Here is a 9924-nt window from a genome sequence, read left to right as displayed (position 1 = left end):
AAAAAACACGTACAGGTATAACAGCACAGTGATTCAGAAATGCTTCGCGAATCAGTTCGACTAAATCAATAGAACCGACTCGCACATGATTCGCGAATCAGACACTTCCTGAAGCTGACACTTCCTGTAGCACCGCCTTAAACAAAACAAGCAACTTTCCATAGAACCTAGAAAGGAAATTCATAAAGCCATCTGTAGATATAAGCCTTCAACAAATGTTAAAAGAAAAATCTAAAATAATGCCACAGAGGATAATAGTTCAAAATTACATGGACCTTTATCAAGACAAACTATTCATATTTAAAAACACGTACAGGTATAACAGCACAGTGATTCAGAAATGCTTCGCGAATCAGTTCGACTAAATCAATAGAACCGACTCGCACATGATTCGCGAATCAGACACTTCCTGAAGCTGACACTTCCTGTAGCACCGCCTTAAACAAAAGCAACTTTCCATAGAACCTAGAAAGAAGGCCGTTGTGAAGACAATCTACTACAGCGGACATATACAATACTTTTTTATTAATCACCCGTCTATAATCGAGAGAGAGAGTGTGTTTTCATAAAAGCTCTGAGGCTGTGAGCTGGTTATTACAGCTATGATGGCGTCCAGCTACAGCGCAAAGGAGGAAGACGGTCATCACTCCGGATCCGCGGGGCTCGGCGGAGCCGCCATCCGGACTCGAAAGCCCGACAACACGGCCTTCAAACAGCAGCGGCTACCGGCCTGGCAGCCCATCCTGACCGCGGGGACCGTGCTGCCCGCCTTCTTCATCATCGGCCTCATCTTCATCCCAATAGGAATCGGCCTCTACGTGACATCCAACAACATCAAGGAGTTCGAGGTTTGAGCCTGTTGCGCTGTGTTTAGTGTCATTTTACTAACAAATACACAGCGAATAGACGTCTGCTGTTCGCTCGGACTTTCCGTCACGTGTGAATCTTGGCTCATGTGTTATGTAACTGCGGGTTTCTCTGGTTCACAGATTGATTATACCGGGACTGACATGTCCAGCCCGTGTTTTAACTGCTCTCAAAGCTTCAGCTGGAACAGCACGACTCCATGCAAATGTGTCCTGTTCTTCTCTCTAGACCAGCCTTTCGAAGTGAGTGTGTGTGTGACCTGACCATTATGTTGCATTCCTGTTGAAGGATAGTTGAGCCAAAAGTAAATATTCTGTCGTTTACTCAGACTCGTGATGCTCCAAACACACGTGACTTAACCCTGTAAAGCTTGACATATGACAAAATAGACCAAAAAATATTTTTGTTTAATGGAACAATTTATTGAACCTTTAGAGTCGACAAAATCTTTTTTAAAAGTTTGCTTTTTTTAATGTTTGAGTCATCTTATACTTGAGGCATATATGTGACCCTGGACCACAAAACCAGTCCCCAAACCCAATTTTTTTAAATTTGAAGATTTTTACATAATTTGAAAGCTGAATAAATAAGCATTCCATTGATGTATTGTTTGTTAGGATAGGACAATATTTGGCTGAGATGCAAATATTTTGAAAAAAAAAAATCAAAATATTGAGAAAATCGCCTTTAAAGTTGTCCAAATGAAGTTCTTAGCGATACATATTACTAATCAAAAATTAAGTTTGATATATTTACAGTAGGAAGTTTACAAAATATATTAATGGAACATGATCTTTACTTAATATCCTAATGATGTTTGGCATAAAAGAAAATTCGATAATTTTGACCCATACAATGTATTTTTGGCTATTGCTACAAATATACCCCAGCGACTTAAGACTGGTTTTGTGGTCCAGGGTCACATATAGTATATCAGTGAGAATGAAAATGGAGCTTTATGGATATTCATTGCTCTCTGGTGTTGTTCATTATTTAAATATTTGATGGAACCATAGTACTTTTTGTTTGTAGTTTAATCTGATTACTTTTATCTGTACTATGAGGAAACTGTAGACCTAACAAAAACCTTCACTTTCCTGAATAGTAACATTTAAAACACAGCTCATATTATAAAATACAAATGTTCCCAGTTTATTTTTAGAAAGGATATTTGATTGGAGATGATGATGGCTTTTTGTAACGGTGCCAGTTCTTGATTCTAACTTTATGTCCTCAGAGTAATGTTTTCATGTACTATGGCCTCTCAAATTTCTACCAAAACCATCGGCGGTATGTGAAGTCCAGAGATGACAGCCAGCTTAATGGAGACCAGCGCTCACTTAAGGTACTATCTATCTATCTATCTATCTATCTATCTATCTATCTATCTATCTTCAGTTGTTCATCCATTCATTTATTGTTTCTTTCAGTAGTTCTATCTATTTATCCATCCATCCAACTATTGTTCGTTCACTTTCTCTCTGCCTTTCTATCTATTGTTTGTTGTATCATTCTATGTATTGCTCCCTTGTTCTACCATTCAATCTATCGTTCTAGCCTATACATCGTTCATTTATTTGTTGGTTCTGTCTGTCTATCTATATGTCTGTCTGTCTGTCTGTCTGTCTATGTATATGTCTGTCTGTCTGTCTATCTATATGTCTGTCTGTCTGTCTGTCTATCTATATGTCTGTCTGTCTGTCTGTCTACATATCTATATGTCTGTCTGTCTATATGTCTGTCTGTCTGTCTGTCTGTCTATCTATATGTCTGTCTATCTATCTATCTATCTATCTTCAGTTGTTCATCCATTCATTTATTGTTTCTTTCAGTAGTTGTATCTATTTATCCATCCATCCAACTATTGTTCGTTCACTTTCTCTCTGCCTTTCTATCTATTGTTTGTTGTATCATTCTATGTATTGCTCCCTTGTTCTACCATTCAATCTATCGTTCTAGCCTATACATCGTTCATTTATTTGTTGGTTCTGTCTATCTATCTATATGTCTGTCTGTCTGTCTATCTATCTATATGTCTGTCTGTCTGTCTATCTATCTATATGTCTGTCTGTCTGTCTATCTATCTATATGTCTGTCTGTCTGTCTGTTTATCTATCTATATGTCTGTCTGTCTGTCTGTCTATCTATCTATATGTCTAACTATATGTCTGTCAATCTATTTTTTGTGCTATATTCTATTCATCGTTCATTAATTTGTTCTATCTATCTGTCTGTCTGTCTGTCTGTCGTTCTATTGTTCTATCTATTGTTGTCTATCATTCTATCTATCGTTCTGTTCTTTCTATCTATCATTCTGTCTATCGTCATTCTGTCTATTTGTCGTTTGTTCTATCAATTGCTCTATTACTTTTTAAATTTAATTTAATTTAATTTAATTTAATTTATTATTAAGTTACAATAGGTCTGCTGCTTCCTGAGTACAAGTACTTAATTCTTGATTTGATGCTATAAAATTGCATGTTATTCATTGAAGCTCAAAGCATATTGCTATATTTCAGGAGCCAAGCAAAGAATGTGAGCCATACCGCACTAATGAAAACAAGCCTATAGCCCCGTGTGGAGCCATTGCTAACAGCATGTTTAATGGTAAGACCTGGATCCGGATACTTCCCATTGTAAGACCGTTTCCTCAAGAGGTTTAATATTGCTCGTCTCTTTCTCTCTTTGCTTCAGACACACTGGATTTGTTTTACATTGATCCCAATGGAACAAAAACACAAATTCTATTGATCAAAAAAGGGATTGCATGGTGGACGGACAAACATGTGAAGTTCAGGAACCCTGGTGGAAGCAACCCAAATCTTACTGCTGCTTTTATAGGTAGAATAAATACACTTGTATATAATTCTGTATAGAGGAGTATATGTACTCTGATGAATTAGCATAGGTTTTCCCGTATCGCTAACTAAAACACTCCTCATCTTCCAGAGACAGCGAAGCCGGTCAACTGGCACAAGCCTGTTTATGAGCTGGACATTGACTCAGAAAACAACGGCTTCATAAATGAGGATTTCATCGTGTGGATGCGCACAGCTGCTCTCCCCACCTTCAGAAAGCTCTACCGCATTATTCAGAAGAAGAACAACATGACACCCACGCTTCCCAGAGGCAGCTACAGCCTGGAAGTCACCTACAGTATCCTTGCATTGCATACCTCTAAAACATAAAGAAATATTTCCAATTCTACGCAAGATGCTTTTTGTAACAATCTGACATTATACACAGATAACTATTCATTCTATAAAGTATTAAATAATAATAAATAAAAAATATTACATTAGAAAAAAATTTTAAAAAGAAGGATTTTCACTAGTGGTCTTTGACTTTGATAAGTATATTCTACTGTTCAAAAGTTCAGGGTCAGAATGATTTTTCTTTAAAAAGAAATTAATATTAACATTAAATTGATCAAAAGTGGCAGTGAAGACAATTTTAATGTTACAAAAGATTTCTCTTTTAATAAATGTTGTTCTTTTGAACTTTCTAAAAATGACAGTTTCTACAAAAATATGAAGCCACACAACTGTTTTAACATTAATAAAAAGTTAATAAAATGTTTTTAGAGTACCAGATCAGCTGTTGTAATGACTGCTGAAAATCCAGCTTTCCCATTACAAAAAAAAACAAATTGCATTTTAAAATATATTAAAATAGAAAAGTTATTTTACATTGTAGTATTTCACAGTATTACTGTAATTTTGATCAATAAATACACTTTGACGAGAATAAGAAGCTTCTTACATTAAAAAAAATCTTGCTGACCACATAATGTTTCAAAGGTGATGTATATTTGCTCTGAACTAACTAAAAATGTTTATTTTTCCATCTGTGGAATCATAACTGCTATTGTTGTCTAGTAGTCGAACAACAATAATGTCAAAATCTAGTTATAATGGTCAAGCCATGTTGACCATAGACTTTGTTTTTATTAAATCAACTACTAAATGAAGGAAGACTGATATTAGTTTACCCTTGTATGTACCAATGTAACAATAGAAAGTAGTAAATATCTATATTTATCTTTATGAAACCATTCTAAACTTCACAGGAACGCCATGAACAATAATCAGTGATAACCCAAGCTGTTGTTTTATGTGTTTGATCTATTTATTACAACAGTGAAAGAAAGAAAAAAGCAAGAAAACTGATTAATAGACATAAATAAATAACTTTTTTTGAATCAATTAACAGTTATTTTATTAAGTAAAAATTATCGTTTTATTGTGCAGTTCTAAAACTCGATTTACAGAGAATACATTCAATATATAGAACAGGTCTCATCATTACATTTAAAGGGATGGTTCACACAAAAATGAAAAATTCTGTCATTAATTACCCGCCCTCATGTCGATCCAAACCTGTAAGACCTTCGTTCATCTTCAGAACACAAATTAAGATATTTTTGGTGAAAAATATCTTCACGGTCCAGGTAAAGCTACGAGAATACTTTTTGTTGTATAAAGAAAATAAAACTAACGATTTTATTCAACAATTTCTTCTCTTGCGGACAAAAAGTATTCTCACAGCTTCATAAAATTACGGTTGAACCACGTGGACTATTTTAACGACGCTTCTGTGCCTTGACCACAGTAATTAATGACAGAATTGTCATTTTTGGGTGAACTGTCCCTTTAAGCAAAGTGCACACACTGGTTGATTGGATATATTTGGTTAACTTCTGAATTGATATTATTTCCTCAACCTCTTGCCCCTCAGACTACCCCGTGCGCAGCTTCGAGGGCCGGAAGCGAATGATCCTCAGCACCATCTCCTGGATGGGAGGGAAAAACCCCTTCCTGGGCATCGCCTACATAACCGTGGGCTCCATCTGCTTCTTCCTCGGCGTGGTGCTCCTCTTCATTCATCACAAATACGGAAACCGCAACAACAGCTCTGATGTTCCCAATTAAGCTTGTCGAGGGCATGTGATCTGGGTTTGAGTAGCATGCTTCGATTGGCGTTTTAAAGGTGCAAGAGCATTTGACCACTTGATGTTCTGTTTATTTATTACTCAAGATGTTGTGTCCACTTCAAAGTTTTATTTTTTAATTTGTATTGTTTTCTGATGATGGTTGATGGTTCATTTCAAGCATGTTTTGGCCGTGGATATGCACGTATGTCTGAGGTTAGTGTGATATTACAGCATACGACCGGGATAAAGACCAAGATGTATAAAGTACAGTAAATGAATGTATATTTGTATTTCATTGAAATGGTTTTACTTTCAACCAAAAGTAATGTTTAAACAGGGCAACATAATATGACTACTTTTAACAGTTTAATGTACAAAGAATAATTTCACTTTTCCTTGAGGTTCATAAAGGCAAATACTGTGGCTCTGTTTACCTCCAAACTTCTTCGTAGTGCCAGATTATGGTGGGGATCAATAACAACTACCATTAAACTTTAAAGGATTGTTCAAATCTTGTTTTGTTTCCTGGAGATGCTTGTGCTCTTTAAAGAAGCTTTGCTGTGTGTAATTCATGGCTTGCAAGGACCAAACGTTTCGTTCTTTGTCTATTTAATTGAAACTGTCTTGGGCTCATTTTGGCTGTCATGTCTTTTTTAAGTGTTTCAGCACGTCTGCCTCTAACAAATAAGCACTTTAGAATGTGACAAGCCATACATTTTTGGCCAGTTTTTAGGATTGTGTGTGAATAAAATGTTTAATTGCTGGACCTACTGAGAATTTCTCATGATTGTGTGTTGAAGTATCCTTTGCACTCTTCAGTAGCAGGAGGTGATCCCAAATACAACACTGAAGACAAAATTAGCATGTTAAATCAGTTAAAAAGTGTTATTTTCCTGCATTGAATTGGTGTATTTCCTATTTAAACAGGACGTTTAGATGGAACATATCAAAAGGCTCATCTTTTTTTGTTTTTGTTTAAATATGCAGTCGGCTTTAGTGTCACAATCTGAAACCATTGGTTTGCTACATTGAAACAATTTTGAAAGTATAGTTTACCCCAAAATTGCTCACAATCATGTTTTTTAATTTTAATTTTGTTGTTCAGTGAAAAATGTTTGCATATGTAATAGCATAGAGGTTTGAAACAACTTCGATATTTTCAGTAAATTAAATAACAGCATGCAGGTTTGGAATGATCCTCTGCAGTGAATGGGTGCCGTCAGAATGAGAGATTAAACAGCTGATAAAAACTTCACAATAATCCACACCACTCCAGTCCATCAATCAACATCTTGTAAAAAAAAAAGTATATTTGCAAGAAACAAATCCATCATTAGCATGTTTCTGGAACACCATAATCCATAATACTGCTTTCTCCAATGAAAATGTCGACTGAATCAGGAGAGAAATATGCAAAGATGAAGAACCATTTTCAAGTGAAAACAGTTCTCAACAAATATATCTGTGGATTCTGATGTGATAGGAAATTTCACTGGAGCGTTATTATGGATTATGGTATTTAATTTTAACGGTTTAAAGTTAAAATGTTTTAATGATGGATTTGTTTCTCACAAACACGCAGCTTTTCACTTCACAAGATATTAATTGGACTGGTTGCTGGTGTGGATTACTTGTGGATTATTGTGATGTTTTTATCAGCAGTTTGGACTCTTAATTCTGACGGCACCCATTCACTGCAGAGGATCTATTGGTGAGCAATGGATGTAATGCTTAATTTCTCCAAATCTGTTCAGATGAAGAAACAAACTCATCTTCATTTTGGCTGGCTTGAGAGTGAGTACATTTTCAGCAATTTGTCATTTTTGGGTGAACTATTCCTTAACAGTTTTTAGTGGTGATATTTTAGAAGATGCTTCCTGATCTGTTTTGTTCTCTCTAATGAAATGTTTTTTCAGACATGGTACCCCAGTAATACATGATAATACTATTGTTTTTTTTTTTAACCAAAGCTATGATAATTGTTAAAAAGTCAATGTCATAAGAAAGCATGTGATGAATAAATGAAAATAGCTTTTTTTATGTCATTTGATCAAGAAAGAGGAATATTTCCTCTTCTTTTGTGACCAGTGAGACTCAGAAGGTGAATGCATGTATAGCAGAAGGTATACAACACTATCAGCTTATGATAAACGGCACTAAAAGAGTTTTTTTTTTATGTTAGAAGTCTTCCAACTAAATCATAAAATCCAAACTGGATCAGTAAAAAGGACCAGCAATCAAGGCATCTGTAAAGCTGTGAATCTGATAGCCTCTGGCTTCTTCATTACACCATAAGCAGCATCTGTTCTCTCCTGCTGTTGGTATGTTGGACTGCATGAAAGAGCAGCTGTTGAACGGCCCAGAGGAAAAGTGCTGGACTAATTACCTGCTTCCCAACCCAAGTGCCTGTTTCACTCGCTCTCACATCGTCAGCCCACCTCTGGACCACGGCTGACCTCACACAACATCAGCAGCGATTGAGATGTGCTGGTGTGAGATAATGATGTGCACTGCAGCTCATGTGACTCCAACGCTGTGTTTCTGTTTCTCTGTTCTCCTGTCAATTAGTGACAGACTTTCTTAGCAAGTTCAGTTAATGATCTTGGGTGTCAGAGAGAGTGAGACTTCCCAGAAGATTTAAAAGCAGTCTAGAATTTGAAAAGTTGCACCTCTTTAGAAAATGACTCAGCAAGTGTACATATGTCTCAGTGTGACGTCTGTCAGCTCTTTCATCTGCTGATGTTAATATATCTACCAATTTGTATGTTGTACACAGTCAGGTCCATATTTATTTGGACACAGGCACACTTTTTTATTATTTTAGCTGCTGACCAAAACAAATTCAAGTTACAGTTATATAATGAATATGGGCCTAAAGAACACACTCTGAGCTTTAATTTGAGGGTATTCTCATCACAATTGGAGGAAAGGTTAAGGAATCACAGCTCTTTAATATGTACCTCCCCCCTTTTTCAAGGGACCATAAGTAATTGGACAATTGACTCAAAAGCTGTTCCTTGGACAGGCGGGGGCTATTCCTTCATTATTTCTACATCAATTAAGCAGGTAAAAGGTCTGGAGTTAAGTGTGCCGTTTGCATTTGGAAGCTGTTGCTGTGAATCCACATCATGCGGTCAAAGCATCTCTCCATACAAGTGAAACAGACCATTGTTAGGCTTCAAAATCAAAACGAATCCATCAGAGAGATAGCAGGACATTAGGAGTGGCCAAATCAACAGTCTGGTACATTCTGAGAAAAAAAGAAAGCACTGGTGAGCTCAGCAACATAAAAAGGCCTGTCCACGGAGGACAACAGTGGTGGATGATCGGAGAATCCTCTCCATGGTAAAGAAAAACCCTTTCACAACATCCAGCTAAGTGAAGAGGAGGTAGGCGTCCAACATCTAGCCAGTCATCCATATGTACAACATCCAGCCACTCTCCAGGAGGTAGGCGTGTCACTGTCAAAGTCTACAATCAAGAGAATACTTCAGAGGATTCACCACAAGGTTCAAACAAGGCCAGATTAGACTTTGCCAAAAAACATCTAAAGAAGCCAGACCACTTCTGGAAAAGTATTCTTTGGATGGCTGAAATTAAGATCATCCTGTACTAGAATGACGGGAAGAAAAAAGTACGGAGAAGGCTTTGAACAGCTCATGATCCAAAGCATACAACACCATCTGTGAAACATGGTGGAGCAGTGGGATGGCATGAGCATGCAAGACTTCCAGTGGCACTGGGTTACTGGTGTTTAGTGACGATGTGACAGAAGATAGAAACAGCCGGAAGAATTCTGAAGTGCACAGGGTTATACTCTCTGCCCAGATTCAGCCAAATGCAGCAAAGTTGATTGGATGGTAAAGTTCTAATCCCAGCTGAACACCTCTGGTGTGACTTTAAATGCAGACCTTGAGCCAAAAACTCATTAACAAACACCAATGACTTGTACATACACTATATGGACAAAAGTATTGGGACACCCCCTTCTTTAGAACAGAAAAAGGCACTTCAAAAACTGTGGCAACAAAGATGGAAACATAATTCATGCATTTAAAAATTGTATTTCCATCTCTGTTGCAACAGTTTTGGAAGTGTCTAAAATGACTGTACCCATATGTACA

The 9924-nt window shown here is 36.7% G+C and overlaps 1 protein-coding gene across 2 annotated transcripts; it reads left to right on the top strand.

The window, feature by feature from the left end:
* Positions 1-416: 416 nt before the first annotated feature.
* On the top strand, positions 417-6311 carry LOC107714749 (cell cycle control protein 50A-like). Of its 2 annotated transcripts, XM_016520712.1 has the most exons (7): positions 419-848; positions 990-1109; positions 2105-2212; positions 3387-3474; positions 3562-3708; positions 3817-4023; positions 5605-6311. In XM_016520712.1, the coding sequence occupies exons 1-7, from the start codon at positions 603-605 to the stop codon at positions 5796-5798; spliced, it is 1110 nt and encodes a 369-aa protein (XP_016376198.1). In that variant the 5' UTR covers positions 419-602; the 3' UTR covers positions 5799-6311. The 2 variants fall into 2 exon arrangements, with proteins under 2 accessions (XP_016376199.1, XP_016376198.1); XM_016520713.1 differs by lacking the exon at positions 2105-2212 and having other exon boundaries at positions 417-848.
* The last annotated feature ends 3613 nt before the right edge of the window (positions 6312-9924 follow it).

The sequence above is a fragment of the Sinocyclocheilus rhinocerous genome, unplaced genomic scaffold (assembly GCF_001515625.1).
Source record: "Sinocyclocheilus rhinocerous isolate Xijiao unplaced genomic scaffold, SAMN03320098_v1.1 scaffold2704, whole genome shotgun sequence".
Classification (NCBI taxonomy): domain Eukaryota; kingdom Metazoa; phylum Chordata; class Actinopteri; order Cypriniformes; family Cyprinidae; genus Sinocyclocheilus; species Sinocyclocheilus rhinocerous.
This window is presented reverse-complemented; position numbering and strand designations above follow the sequence as displayed.